Here is a 16,426-nt window from a genome sequence, read left to right as displayed (position 1 = left end):
TAGTGTATTTTTGATGTTGCTTCAATTGCCTGAGGGTTCCTCTTCATAAAATTTTCACCCAGGCCGATATCTTCAAGGGTTTTCCCTGCACTTTCTTCTAGTATTTTTATAGTTTCATGTCTTAAGTTTAAATCTTTAATCCAGTGGCAGTCAATCTTAGTATACAATGTACTCAGCCCTACTATGAAACTAATTTATAGCTTTCATAGGAAAGCTATAACCCAATTATAGCCCATGAACATGGAGAGAGGGGAGAGGGAGGGGAGAGGAGGGTGGAGGGTGGTTGAAGGGAGGGTGAGAGGTGGGATCATTCCTATGGTTCATCCTATAAGGTACATGTGAATCTCTCTAAATGTAGAATATAAATGTCTTAACACAATAACTAAGAAAAAGACATGAAGGCTTGTTAACCAGTTGGATGAAAGCATTTCAAATTGTATACGGTAACAGTACACTGTACTCCATGATAGTATTTGTGTATACTGTTATGATTTAATAAAAAAAAGAGAGAATAACTAGCATATAGTAAAATCTCAGTTAAATAGAACTTAACTTTTAAAAAGTTTCCATTTATATTTATATTTAGTATATATTCTTCCTCATTTTAAAAGAAAGAATAATAGTACTAACTTTTAATGAATACTTACTGTATGACAAGCACTCTGATTTGAACTGGAAAGAGACAAATAATAAAACCAAGTTGAACAGAAAAAAAAAAGAGTGATAAATTGCTGTTTCGTATATCTCCTGAATGAAAACTTGCTACTAAACAAGAGGTAGAGGTCCTAACTCCCATTTTCTTGGCCATTTGCTACAACATTATGAGTGAGGGAAGACCACCTACTACTTGTTGATGTTGGGAAAAGAAAATGTGTATATAGAAGAATGAGTGGAAACCAGTGAGTTCTGCAGGTGGAAGACAACTATCTTTGAGTAATGACAGGACTGTGATGTGCAAGTGTGACTAGTTCACATGATCCAAGAGAAGAAAAAAGAAATAGAATTAATGATAAGAAGCTGTAAGTTTAACACATTTTAGGTAAATATAATACAAAAAGATGCTATCAGTGGTGATAATGATAAGAAGGATAACCAGCAGCCTTGGGAAGGAGAGTGAGTTTTCCATTATAAAGACTTGAAAATATTGTAGAAGACATTCAAATGTTAGTTTGACAGCAGACTTGACTTTTAAAGTCTTTTGGACTTTAAAATGTCCCTGAAATTCTATAAAAAGTCAGTAAGTCAAAGAAATAAATATTTTCTTGCAATCTTCCCTATTTCAAGTTACGTACATCTGAGGAAAAAACTAGGTCTTCCTTCTAAAAGATTGTGGTACTTATTTTGGTAGTTCTACTTTTATTTTTCTAATGTTGCCTTTTACACTATTAAAGAAAGAGGATAAAATACTTCAGTCATATGTGAAATAAAATATTACAAGATTCACACTAAACTTTTACATATGAATACTTTATTTTAGGTAAGTGTACTGTTAGCCTTTCTATGGGTAACTTGTCATGCATGATTGCAGAGCAATGTGGGGATATACGTAATTACACACTTATTGTGTTTCTTTAAATTTCAGGTTGGTAATGCTTAAGTTAAATGACTGGAATTATCATCAAATAGGTTTATGCACTTTCTCTCCTTTTTTTCGCTCATCTATTCACTGATTCTTTGCAACTAAGTATGGAGAAAAGTTATGGAAGAATGGAATATATAGAATGGCTTTTCATCACAGAAAACTTGTGTTAAAACAAAAGTATATCTTATTACTTCCTTTAGATAGATGCATATTGTAAGGGTCACTGAAGGGTACAAGTAGAATAAGTCTAATTTGGGGCTAGATGTGGATGGTCAACAATCATAGAAAGGACATAGAAGAAACTCTATAGAAGTGCTGTCCAACAGATATACAATGTGAGCCAGATAGATTATATTTTCTGGTAGGAACATTTTAAAAACTTAAAAAATGTCAAGTAAAATTGATGTTAGTAATACATGTTATATAGGCCAATATATCAAAATATTTTCATTTTAATATATTATCCAGATAAAAGTTATTATACATATATTACACTATGTTTTTTGAAAATGAGTGTGCATTATATGCTCCGGCACAACTCAATTCTGATTTCAAGTGTTTACTAGCCACATTTGGCTAGTGGCTACTGAATCAGTATAATTCCATAGGACTTGTGAAGGGAGGGGAGGGAGTTGGAAAATATTAGGAGTCCAGTGAGATGAGTGCTTACTTGAAGTATGAAGTTCTCTTTTAATTAATTATATGTTTGGGGAGGGAGTTTATTATTACAATACGCATAATACACATTCATATGAATTCATATTCTGACTCTGACACCTACTTGTTCTGTGCCTTTGAATAAGTTATTTAATCATTCTGTACCTTGGTTTCCACATCTGTAAAATAAGTGTAATGTAATATATGTTATCAAGTGGTTATAAGAATTAAACGATAAAATACATACAGTACATGGGTGCTATGCATATAGTAAGTAGGCAATTATTTTTAGCCATTTAGTATCATTTTTCCGAGAAAGGTGAACTGTTCAGTGAAGTTTTTCAATAATTTAGGAAAAAATAATTCCAATTAAAAATATTATAGATTGGGTGGCAACTGTGACTCAGTGGGTAGAGCGCTGGCCCCATATACCGAAGGTGGTGGGTTCGAACTTGACCCTGCCCAAACTGCAACAAAAAAACAGCCAGGCGTTCTGGTGGGTGCCTGTAGTCCCAGCTACTCAGGAGGCTGAAGCAAAATAATCACTTAAGCCCAAGAGTTGGAGGTTGCTGTGAGCTGTGACGTCACAGCACTCTACTGAGGGCAATAAAGTGAGACCCTGTCTCTTAAAAGAAAAATTATGGATTGCCAAAATTATATATGATAGTTTAAAAATAATTCATTCACTGTGAAAATGAATAACTTTGGTTCCTACTTTTTCCCTTAGATGTTTATTAGATTCTAGGTTAGAGAGGGAATAAAATTTGAAATGGGGAATTGAGATACCTCTCTGAGTGTTCTATGCAGTTGAAAGCAAGCTAATCATGTCAGTCTTCATTCATTCCTCTAAAAAAGTTACAGAAACTCGTCACTCATGTATTTTTTAGGCAGTCATTCTCAAACCTAGATTATCTCAATAATTATTTAGGAGCATGATACAAATATAGATTCTAAGTCCATCTTCACTTAATAAGTCTCTGAGTAGAAGTATAGTAATTTGTACTTTAAAATACCTCAGCAGGTTATTCTTATTACTGGAAAGGTTTAAGAACCATTGGATTCATTTTAGAAGTCTGGTATAATATCTTACTCATTAAGCCCATACATTTAACTATTTAACATGTGGTTAACACAAAAATGTTTTAGATGTAGCAATACCATGATTCATATAGGGTTGGATAGATAGCTTTTACTTCTGTAGAAACTTGGCTTCTAGAAAATGTTCCTTCTGTTTTTTGCCTTATCAGTATTCATTTCTTCTAACTTTCTTTGATGCAGTTATTTTTTTGTTTGTTTGTTTTGAGTAGAGTTATTTACTTGACCATTTTATTCTTTTATCTCAAACTGGATATTGAAGGTCACCCAAAATGACAGAGTAAGGAATTTCAGACTTCCATCTCTCCCCGAAAGCAACTAATGATCTGGGAAAAATTGTCAGACTCAACTTTGATAGAATAGTGAAATCTAGTAAAAACTTTACAACAACCAGGGCAGAAGATTTGGTGAAGAGAAAAGCTGTTGCTTTATAGTAAGAGATTGTTGTTACATTTAAAATAGGCTTCCTATAATCCTCCACATACCAGCTTATCAAAGGCTGTGAGGATGATAGCCCATACCTGGTGCAGGTTGCCAATATCAGAAGGAGAAATAAGGACAATATTTTCAAAGAACAGTGATTGTGAGCCTCAACCATCCAGTAGCTCACTCAAAACCAATGCAAAGACTTCCTTGCATTTTGTTGGACTCGGAGTATTTCCATGGATAAGGCAGTTTCCTGGGTGGCTTTTGTCAGAAGCATTTAATGGGATAGGTATTGCCCACAGAAGTGTTAGGAAAGGAAACATAGTTAGCAATAGACAGACCAAAAAGCCTAGGAAGAAAGAGGTTAACAAAGGAGGTAAGTAGGGGAATAAGGACATTTAAATGCTACTATGTGTACTACAGAACTGCAAAAGATATGCACACACCCAATATGGGATGAATGCTTAGAAAAGGCCTGAGAAGACTCTTAGCTTTCACTTCTAGCTGGCCTTAAGGCACTGCACAGCAAAGAGTGAAGGTTAAGGCACAGTTACAAATAACCTGTCTGAGGGGATGAAGAATATTCCAATTCAGAGATAATCTACAAAGTCTGGAAAGTATATTTTCTATCTATTCTATTTTTTTATTTCAACTATTCATAAAATCTGTGTCAAAGTTCTGACTACAGGTTTAAAACAGAGACTTCAGAGGCCATGCACAACAAAGAATACAGTCTTTTGAATATAGAATATCAAAGTCACAAAACAGTGTACAACAACTTATAAACAGCAAGAAGAAATCACAAAGAAGAAGGTGAAACCAATTTCCATTGTCACCATGTTACAATATAAAAAATGTACAGTTTTTAAACAAAAAAGTACAAAGCAAGCAAAGAAACAAAACAGTATGGCCTATTGACAGGAAAAAATAAATTAATAGAAATTGTCCATGAGGAACCCAACATTGTACTACTAGAAAAAGATTTAAATCAACTGTCTTAAATATGCCCAAAGAGCTACAGGAAGCCAGAGACAATAGATTTGAGCAGACAAAAGTAAGAGTCAGTGAACATAAAGACAGGTCAATTAAAATTATTCAGTCTGAGGAGCAGAATTAGAAAAAAAAATTTTAATGTACAGAGTCTAAAGGGCCTGTAGAACACCATCAAGTGTAATAATGTGACTTGTAGGGGGACAGAAAGGAGAGAATAGAGAGAGTATTTGAGAAAACAATGGCTATAAACTTCCCAAATTTGATAAAGACATGAATTTAAACATCCAAGTAGTACAATAAACTCAACACAAAATAAGTTAAAAGACATCCACATTCTGACACATTATGGTCAAACAAGCAAAAGAAAAAGATGAAAATAAAATCTTTAAATCAGGAAAAAGTGACTTTTTATATACAAGAAATACTCAATAAAACCAATAGCTGATTTCCCTTAGAAGCCATACAATCCAGAAGGCAGTGAAATGTCATATTTAAAGTTATGGAAGAAAAAAAATCAATCAATGAAGAATTCTCTATCCAGTAACATTACACTTTAAAAAAAGAAAATAAGACATTCCTAGATAAACAAAACTGAGGGAGTTGATTACTAGTAGAAATGCTGATGTAAGTTTTCCTAATTCTATATGAAATCAGCACATTGTACCCCATAAATGCATTAATGTATACATGATCTTTGTGTTTATAATTTCATAATAATGATAAAAAGAAAGAAAATTATATAAGAAAAAAATGCCAAGGGAGTGCTTCAAGAAAAATGAAAGGGCAGTAATTGTAATTGAAGCTTTACAAGGAAACAAAAAATACTGATAAAGTTAACTACATAGGTAAATACACAAGCTGGTAGCATTGCATTTTTAGTTTTTAAGTCTTATTTACTATACAATTTAAAATATATATGCATAAAACAATAATGCTAAGTCTATGTTAAGTGACACACAATACATAAATATGTAATTTGTGATAACAGAGGATTATACAGCCTGATCAACTGGAATTCATTCAAGAAATGTAAAGGCAATTGAATACACAAAAATCGATCATGTAATATGCTATGTTGATAGAATGAAGGAAGAGCTCCACATGGTTATCTCAAATAATGCTGGGAAAGCATTTGACAATATTCTGCATACTTTAATGAAAAAAATGCTCAATGAATGATTCTTAGAAGGGAACGTCCTCAACTTGATAAAAGGCATTTATGGAACTCCCACAGCTAACAACAATACACTCAATGGTGAAAGACTGAAAGCTTTCCTTCTAAAAACAGAAACAGGACCAGGTTCCCTGTTTTTACCACTTCTGTTCAACTCTGTTGAAATTGGAAGTTCAAGCCAGTGAAATTAGGCAGGAAAAAGAAATTAAAGACATCCAAATTGGAAAGCAGCAAAATTATCCTTGTTGGCAGATGACATGGTTCTCTGTATAGACAATTATAAAGAATTAACGGAACAATGTTAGAGCTGATGAACAAATTCATCAAAGTAGCAGAATGCAAGAACAACAGCCCAAGTCAATTTTATTTCTATATACATGTATACCAACAATAAACTATCAATAGAGGAAATTAATAAGATAATTCCATTTATAATAACATCAAAAGGAATAAAAACTTGGAAATAAATTTAACCAAAGATGCTCAAGACTAATATATTTAAAATTATAAAACACTGTTCAAGGCAATTAAAGACCTAAATACAGATAAAGGCATTCCATGTTCATGGACTGGAATATTTGATATAGTTAAGATGCCAATTCTTTCCAAATCAATGTACAGATTAAGTGCAATTCCTATCAAAATTCTAACTTTTGTATGAAGAGTGGAAAAGCTAAACTTAAAATTCATATGGAACTGCAAGGGGAATCTGACTAAACAAAATAATTTAAAAAAGAAAAATAAACTTAGTGGAATCACACTTCTTGATTTCAAAATGTATTACAAAGGTAAAATAATCAAAGCAGTGTGGTTCTTGGTAGAAGAACAGACAAATAATTCAATGGAACAGAATTAAGGGTCCAAAAATAAATGTAAATATCTATGGTCAGTTGACAATCATGTCAAGACCATACAATGGAGAAAGAATAGTCTCTTCTACAAATGGTGTAGGAACAGCTAGGTAGCCACAAGTACAATAAAATAAAATAAATAAAATGAAATGAAATAAAATAAACCTGGACTCATACCTTATATTACATATAAAAATTAACTCAAAATGGATCAAAGATTTAAATGTAAAAGCTAAAAGTAAAAAAAAAAAAAATCTCTTACAAGTAAACGCAGGGGTAAATCTTCATGACCTTGCATTTGACGATGGATTCTTAGATATGACGATAAAAGCACAGGAGAGAAAAGCAAAAATAAATAAATTGAATTTGTCAAAAATAAAAAAAGTGTATAAAATGATACTATCAAGAAAATTAAAGTGTAACTCATGGAATGGAAGGAAATATCTGCAAATAATTTATCTGATAAAGATCAAATATTCAGAATATATAAGGAGATATTGTAATTCAACAATAAAAAGACAATCCAATTTAAAAATGGGCAATAGCTTGAAAAGACATTTTTTTCAAGGAAGATATACAAATGGCCAACAATTACATGGAAAGATGCTCAATATCTTTAGTCAGTAGAGAAATACAAATTAAACACAATGAGATACCCTCTGAGATAACTATAATTAATACATGGAAAACAAAAAGTTTTGGTGAAAATAAAGGGAAGTTAGAACCCTCCTACACTGCTGGTGGAAAATGTAAAATGTTTAGTCATTGTGGAAAATAGTTTGGTGGTTCCTCCAAAAGTTAAACAGAATTATCATTCAGTACAACAATTAATTTCCACTCTTCTCTTTGGTATATACTCAAGAGAATTAAAGATCAATATTCAAAAAAACACATGTACAGAAATGCTTACAACAGCATAGAATAGACAAAATGTAGAAACAGCCCAAATGTCCATCAACAAATATAATATGCAATATTACTCAGTCATAAAAAGGAATAAATTACTCCCATATGTAACAATGCAGAAGGATTGTGAAAATATTATGCTAATTAAAAGAAGCCAGACGCAAATGGATACATATAGTATGATTCTATTTATACAAACATCCAGATGAGATAAATATACAAACAGATGCAAACTAATGGCTGGCAAGGACTGGGGTTGGGGAAGGAAAGAAGGAGTGACAGCTTGATACTTATGAGGTTTTCTTTTGGGCTGACAAAAATGTTTTAGAACTGCTTAGAGGTGATACTGGTAATTGTAGAACATTGTGGAAGTACTAAATGGTACTGAAGCAAACACTTTAAAATGGTTAGTTTTATCTTACCTAAATTCTTCAATAAAATAGATACTGTTACTGTCTTCCTTCTCTAAAAGTCTAAACATGTTATTCTCCTGAGTCAAGAAGAAAACTTTATATTCTTATTAATAAGAATAATACCAAGTTACTCTCTAATGAGCTCTTAAAATGTGCTGTAAACTGTGATTGATGCTTTTTAGGCACTGTGTTATTTAAACCTTACAACAGTAATGCCTGGCTTATAGTAATTGAGAAGAAAGTATTTGTGGTATGAATGAACAACTTTCTAAGCAAAGTACATGTGAGGCAACTGAGGTTGAAAGACATTGAGTAACTTGCCTCCTGGTTAGTAACTAGCAGAATTCAAACTCTCAAAATTATATGACACAAATATCATTTTTGGTTTCAGCTCTAACTTGACATTAAGGAGAAAAACATCAAGTTCTATCTCTAGAAAGAAGTTAGGTCATTTATATTACTTTTTTAGTCACATTGAAACATAATTCTATTAATTTGATTGTGTTGGAAAAGGTATGTTCTTGGTATTAGGCAACCTTGACACCCAACTCTCCACCATTTACTAACTATGTAACTTTAAGAAAATTTGATTTAACCTTTCAGAAATTCTTAAAAGACTGTAAAATGATGATGAAAGTATGGACAGATGGAATCAGAATTGAAAATCACGGCTGCCTCATTCTACTGACTTTTAAATAATGATAATTGATGCAAAATGTCAAGAAAACATAGTTAAGGCCAAACAAAATACATCTGTAGGCTACATCTGGCCAGTGAGTCACAAATTTTGCCCTCTCTGTTAGTTAAAAGGAGGTAAGGTATTAAAATTCTGTGGTGGTTGGCCCAGCACTGTGGCTTATGCCTGTAGTCCTAGGTTTCTGGGAAGTTGAGGTGAGTGGAATGCCTGAGCTCATAGGTTCAAGACCAGCCTGAGCAAGTGCAAGAAACTGTCTCTAAAAAAAATAGCTGGGTGTTGTGGCAGGCACCTACAATCCCAGCTACTTGGGAGGCTGAGCCAAGAGAATTGCTTGAGCCCAAGAGTTTGAGGTTGCTGTGAGCTATGACACCACTGCACCTACCGAGGGTGACAAAGTGAGATTCGTCTCAAAAAAATAAAATTGTGTGGTGGTTAAGAACATGGGCTATAGAGCCATACTGCCAGAATTGCTATCCAACCAATCCTGGCCATTCCATGACCTCAGGAAAGTTACTTAATCTGTCTATTCCTCAGTTTATTTGCTTTAAACTGGGCATAATGGTAGTACGCACCTCATAAGATTGTTATAAGAATTTGTGTGTGTGTGTGTATGTGTGCGTGTGTGTGTAGTCAGTTAGAAATAATGCCTGGCATCTAACAAATACTATGCAAGTATGATAAATAAAACAAAATAAATAAGTCCTAAGCTTCTTTTCATCTTTCAATATTATATGACCAAATTAGAACTTATAGAAAGGTGAATATTTGCAATGATTCTACCTTGGTCTTTACCTCAGTTTGCTCACCTGTACCTCAGTTTACACATTTGTATAATGCAGACAGTAATAGAATCTGTCTCATATAGTTATCATGAGGATAAAGTAAAATAGTATATAGAAAGTTAATGTATCTAAAGTACTTAGAACATTTTTTGGCACAGAGTAAACAATATATCATCATTATTAACTTTTGAAAGATTTCTTGGCAAAGCTTATGTGAATCAATACCAAAAAACTCTGAAATGTGTTTAATAGGGCTTACAATATGGAATTGATCTTGAAGCAATATCCATATCATAATAATGGAGCTCAACTTTGGTTCCTTCAATTAATCATTCTAAAAGGCCAAAGTGGTGAGGTTTGAGAATAGAAAACTTCCCAGTCATTGCATAGTCTGCTTAATGCACCTCACTACCAAAGACAAAAAAGAAAGATAACTTAAACTTATATCTATGAAGGCAACTAATGAAATTTATTTTTAAGAGATCTTTGAGGAGCGTGGCCATTTTGAATTCTTCTATGCCGTAAGCTCCGACAGCTGAAATAAAGCCCTTCCTCTTATAAATATTGTGTTTGAGTGCTCTTTATTTCTATTGGGCCTCATCTTCCTACAACATTTTTGGTTCCCTGATCAGGAAGCAAGATCACCCATTGAGAGAACACACACCTGGTAGTTGCTGCCAACCCTCTGCACACCCACATGAGGGACCCCGATCAGCCTAGGCAATGTGAACCACTGACCATGCCAGGGAGACAACTTGGCCTCCTTGTGTGGATGCCTCAACTGGGTGGACAAAAGACTCCCTTGTTGGGTCTTCAAGGATTCAAACACCTGGAGGAACTGGCGTTCAGGAACTGGCATCCGCACTGGGAGATTTCTAAGGCAAGATAGGATCAATCTGGGGTGCCCACTATTTGAGTGAAATCAGGTGTTCAATCAACCCCTGAGTGTTAGATTGCAACAGACTTGGTGAGGGGTGTATGAGAGTGTGTGGATGTGGTGTGATTGAGAGGAACTCAGAGAATGGGGTTGGATCTCCCTTTACAAGGCCTAGGGGAGTATTGGTTTGCCTCCTATGGCTGCATGGCTCATGGAAGGCTTTCAATTCTAACCTGAGATTCCTTATAAAAGTTTCCAGCAAAGACAATTTTAAGGAGAAGAAAAGCCCAGATGGCTATTAATTATTCTTGCTGTACTTTATGCAAATAATCAGACCCAGTATACTGAAGGTACAGTTTATTTTGGCAACTAAGTTAGTTCTGCTATAATTTGTCTTTAGTAAAGAGAGATACATGGTTCAAAAGGGGAGAAAATACTATGGTCCACCTGTATTAAATTCCAGCCTTGTCTGCAGTGTCAGCTTATAAAATGAGACATAATTGTTTAACTAAACTGATCTGTTAAATAAGATTAAGAGACTGGACAAGGAATATAGAATTACATATAGTAGTTATTTTGCAATATTAAACATTATCTGCTTTTTCTATATAGATACCTCAGGAAAAATTAGAACCTGAATGAGAATTTCCCAGTAAATGATGTGAGTGTAACACAGCCTCATAAGAGGTTCGACACCCAAATGATGTTCAGAAATGTTCACTTGAATTTTCTAAAATTTTGAATCAGTTCTGTAGGGACTATTAAAGCTAGGTATTATTTTAAGAACTGTGCTAAGTCTGTAAGTAGGAATATTAATGTTCTCATTGTGTAAACCTTAGCCTCAAAATCCTGAACTTGTAAATGTTTGTAGGTAACTGCTAAATGCTTTCATTGTCTTACACTGAACACAACTTTGACTTTGTCAGTATAAGGGAGCCAGAAAGCCACAAACACATGCAAGGTGGTCGAGGTCATGCAGAAGCCAGATGAAAGCCCTGAGAGTTTCTGTGAAAGACTGCATAAAACATACAGACTGCCAAACCATTGTATGAAGTTACTAAGGGGGGAGAGACTAAATTGAACAGACAGAAACCCTAGGAAGAGTAAGTAACAAGAAAGATCTGTGCTTGGGTAATTAATCATGTTCTGTTTAGTCTTGTGTGTCTATATATCCTTTCTCTCTGAAGGATAAAGGGAATGAAGTCCATATCAAGGATCAGAACCCAGTCCCCCTCAAACCAAGGTAGAAAGGACTTTACACCATCATCCTGACCACCTACACAGCAGCAAAGGTGGAGAGGATCCTTACCTGAATTCTTCACAGCTGGCTGAAGAGTTTCACTGCCCCATGGGAAGCAAAGGTAACTTAAGATGGTCCACATGCCCTGCTCCAGTGACATACTGGGAGCTGGTAGGTCAATGCATGGCTGAAGCCTGAAGAAACTCCTCATGGAACTTGTCTTAATTGGACTTTGGGGAAAGAGGAGGAAGGATGTAATCTGTGAACTCACACCACTGAGATAGGACAAAGGGTGACTTCTTTATATCTTTTATGAATGCAAAGGCACCCAGAAGAGAGCTTGTGCTCATAATCAGTACTCTATGTGTGACATAGGGAAAAGTCAAAACTCATATGTATATTAGTCCACCACCATGAAACAGTCAAGTTCTGGGTAGAGAACCAGAAAGGAGTCACAGTCCCTGAAATCTGAATGCTGGTACAGACCAGGGAAGTAGGAATGCCAAGCCAGGTAACTCTAAAGTCTACTGCCTTTAGTGCCATGCAAGGGTGCTGCAGCAGAAAAAACTGGGAAAGAAACTATGGACAGATCAGAAATTCTTCTATGTCTTATATTTTTATAGAAAAGTGAAGTAAAGTCAAATGTGAAAAGTGATTAATACTGGCTCCTGAAGAAGCAAACTGATATTGAGACCTCAAATTAAAATATATATGGAGTCTTAAAAGGGGGGAATAAGAGAGGATGCCCTAGAAGGGTGACATCCAGGAGAAAAGGTTTTCTCAAGGAGACCACAAGGATATACCTGCAGGGTACTCTCCATGGTGACTCATCTCTTAGGAATTTGTAGACTTAAATTCCTGGAACTTGGAAATTTCCACTTCTGTGAAATCCAGTAGTTCTGTGGGGGCTGGAACAGCATCTCCCACTTGATTCAAACTGACCAATGAGAATGGTACCTGTGGGTTGGAACTTTTTGGCTGGAGATAAAAAGGGAAAGACTGAGCCAGTTGGGGAGTGTGGCCATTTCAAATTCTTCTATGCTGTAAGCTTCACAGCTGAAATAAAGCCCTTCCATATATATATATATGATAAAGAGATCTTCCTGCATTTATATATATGATAAAGAGCCCTACCATATATATATGATAAAGCCCTTCCATATATATATGATAAAGAGATCTTCCTGCATTTTATATAATATCTCTAATGTGAGAAAAATTCAAACTCTGCTGTAGAATTTATTAAAAGAAAGTTCTATATTGGAAAGAGAGTTATCTCCTACCTCTCCAGTTCATCCCAATCTACCTGGAGAAGATCACTGCTTTGTGAATATGGAAGAGAAGGAAATTATTATTGGATTCAGGGCCTGACTCCAATTTAATAGGGAACATTGTAGGTCACAAGTTTAAGGATGCTGGCAGTGGGATTTTAGTGACGTGACAATGAATATTGGTGGAAGCTCTTTTTGAGATGAGACAAGGATTCTTTGATGTGAGAAGATGAGAGCAAGGGGCGATTTTTACTATAAGAAAAGTAGGGTCCTGTTGTGATAAGACAGGATATAATATGAAAACTCCATAGAGAGTTGATGAGGCCATTACAAGGCTGTTAGTGATTATGATAGGTGACCAGGGAAATTTAGGTGGGGAAAATATAATAGGGGAGGGACTTGGGAGTGGTGTCTAAAAATATTGTGGAATTCTGAATTTGAATACTCAAGATATTTTAAATGCTACCTGAAGCAGGAAGTCAGGAGACTGGAGGGAACTCTGTGTGATAATGTCAGAAGCTCTAGTGTGAGGGGAAAAGATGTATTGTAGAACCTCTCATTACATTAAAGAATATGAGAAAATGAGGAGAATCCAAGCCATAAGAGAATAGACAGCTTATCACTATGTGAAATGGGGAGATCACAGTAGGATAGAATAGGGTGTATTGTGCAGTCACAAGTGGGCAAAGATATGAAGCACTTCAGCCAGTGTGAGAGGATAGTGGGGAAAGTATTCATCCCAGTGTAAGGAAAAGGAGAGCTAGTAAGAGAGTACAGGAAATATTTTTTGGGTTCTTAGTAAAATACAGAATCCCAGTAAGATTCTAGTGGGAAGGAAAATGTTGGGGCTCCTATTTCTATGCATTGGTGGGATTCGTAGTCTGAGTGGACAATTTAAGGACAGAGAGTATGTTGTTTCCTCAATTGGGTAAGGTGGGAACCCTTGTAGAATGAGAGCACAAGGTCCAAGTGGTTGTTCTGTGTGAGAAAAAGGGAGGCCTAGGGGTAAAAGCCAGGAAATTATTGTGGGTAGGGCAAGGAAATAAAATCTATGTGGAAAGAGATGGCAACATGGTGGGACCATTGAGGGAGGGCCCAGGAAATATTGTGGGAAGCCAGAGCTTGGCGACAGGGAGTGAAAAAGTAAAATCACAGAGTTACAGCTGAGAACACGGGACACCAGCGTTAAAGGTAGGGTAGATAATTGTGCTAGAGTATAATCTCCCCACCTTAGGTGCCCAGCCCCCACTTACCCAGGCAGAGTTCAAAGACGTAGGCATAGTAGGACCAGAGCACGACGAGGACAATAACAAGCACTGGTACCCAGGACAGTACCCTGCGGCAGCACCGCAGCCCCCCAGACAGAGCCATCTTCCAACCTCGTCTCATCGTCGGCTCGAAGATCGACCTAGCAGGCCTGCTGGCACTGGGTCGGAACTGCTTGGGCGGGGGCTGGGAGGCGGGAAGGTGCGCTGTGCGGCGCTCCACTGCCTAGCCTGGCGGGAACGGTCTCATCAAGTCAATGCCACCTGTGGGGCTGCACAGCTAAGTGGGTTCTGCTAGGCACAATATGCGTGAGTCATGGTGTGAGGGAACTGGTTATGTCGGTGGAAAGTGATCCATCAGGTAGTTGAGGCTGGGCACGCTCAGAAGGCATGCAGTCCCTCGGCCTTTCCGCCTCCCCCTCTTCTCGCCTCAGCGATAGAAGCAGGGCAAAACGGCAAAGCAGAAGAGATTTGGGTCGGCCCATCTGCTTTTACTGCACTGCGTTCCCTCTTTTCTCTCCAATCTCTGTTTCTCTCTGTCTCTGTCTCCCTCTCCCCTCTCTCTCCCTCTTACTGCTCTCTCCCCCTCTTGCTGCTCTCTCCCCTCACTCTTACACACACACAGGCGCACACAAGTGTACCTACATACAGCGTAAAAGATGCAAACCATAGCATCTCTTGAGATAAAGGTCATCCAGCTCCATCTTCCCACTGCTGCTTGAACTATATGGTAAATCCATGGACATGGCAAACACACCTTCCCTCCACGCAGAATTAGCTTAGTATATTTTCAAAGCAAATAAATTGGTAGAGGAAAACAAATGAGGGAGACTGATTCTAGGTGTGGTTGGGGAAAACTACAACGGTAATGATATTTAAGCTAAGCTTTATTAATAACTTAGAATTTTCCAGACAGGTAAGAGAGGGAGGAACTTTCAGATAGAGAAAGCAGCAGTTGCAAAGTCATGGAATAATGAAAGTCCAAAAGTGTTCCAGAAACAGCTAGTGTGCCTTGAAAAACAGAGTGTGTTTGTGACAAGGAGAGGCTGAAAATGAGACTGGGAGTAAAAACTGAGGCCATGGTGTGAAGACCATGCCCTGCCAAGCTGTGGGAACATAATCCTGTAAAGTGGATTATGAACAACCATCAAAGGTTTGGGGTAATGGAGTGACATCAGAAATGTGTTTTAATAGAACTGGCAGGATTTGGGAGGTGAAGATGTCCTGGAAGAAGGCAGACTAATTAGGAGGAAATTTAATTCAACAAATGTTTTTAAGTAGTTGCTTTCTATTAGGTCAACTTTGGTATGAAAGCAATGACAGAACAGAGGGCCTGTCCCCAAGAAGCTCATATTCTCATTGGAGCAATAGGTGTTCATTGACACAAGTATTAATACAATAACAGAAGTAGGTAGGTTCTTGACATTAACATATTTGACACTGTTTCAATGATTTCCAAAGGTCTGATATGTGAAAAATCTGTCATTTTGCTGAGATCCATGTTCGATTTGCATTCCATGTCACTACTGTGGGAAGGGGGGAGATTTCTACAAGGTTACTCATCATTTTTTATTCATAGTGATATTTGCAATAAACGTCTCGAAATGATAAGAGATTTATTGTTTTCAAATTAAGTTAACTTTATGGTTAATGTTACTGAACTCATGATATAATGGAATTCACAGTTCATTTTAGTTACAATATTTAATTGTTTTAGCCCTAAGGTTCTGAAGTGGATACTTTAGTGTTCCATTATTTATGAAGTTGGGGATCTGGGAACATATATTTTAGGATTGTCAAGGGTATACTATTTAAATCAAATAAACTTCAAGAAGCAATGATTTAAGTGTGAAAAGGAAAATCTGAGCCAGGATTTAAGAAGGAGAGGTTTCTGGGCAAATGGAACTATGTAGTGGCAAAGATATATAAAATATCATAATATCACAGCATATTGGGGGATTGCAAATAATAATATGGCCTGATATTACAGTTGTCTAATCAAGAGCTGATAAGAACCTGGGCCTAAGACAGGGGATGAGAGCAGGAAGAGGAGGGGCAGAAGTAGTAATGTTTGGGAGAGAGAAACAACAGAATTTGTCAAACAGTTGGCAGGAGAGGAGTGGGATAAAGCAAAGATAACAACTGGATTTCTAACTTCAGTGCCTGGTTGAACAATGTTGCTAGTCATCACAATAGA

At 36.3% G+C, this 16,426-nt stretch overlaps 1 protein-coding gene across 1 annotated transcript in view; it reads right to left on the bottom strand.

The window, feature by feature from the left end:
• Window positions 1-14,353, bottom strand: part of ZDHHC15 (zinc finger DHHC-type containing 15) — a 94,016-nt gene extending 79,663 nt beyond the window's left edge. Inside the window, exon 1 of the mRNA XM_023508292.1 lies at window positions 14,218-14,353. Within this exon, the coding sequence (XP_023364060.1) occupies window positions 14,218-14,353 (136 nt within the window). The remainder of the gene's footprint in view (window positions 1-14,217) is intronic.
• Window positions 14,354-16,426: the final 2,073 nt, after the last annotated feature.

Source organism: Otolemur garnettii, unplaced genomic scaffold (genome assembly GCF_000181295.1).
Source record: "Otolemur garnettii isolate 467f Iridium unplaced genomic scaffold, OtoGar3 scaffold00239, whole genome shotgun sequence".
In the NCBI taxonomy this organism is placed as follows: Eukaryota; Metazoa; Chordata; class Mammalia; order Primates; family Galagidae; genus Otolemur; species Otolemur garnettii.
Note: the sequence above shows the minus strand (reverse complement) of the source record. Positions and strands in the feature narration are given on the sequence as shown.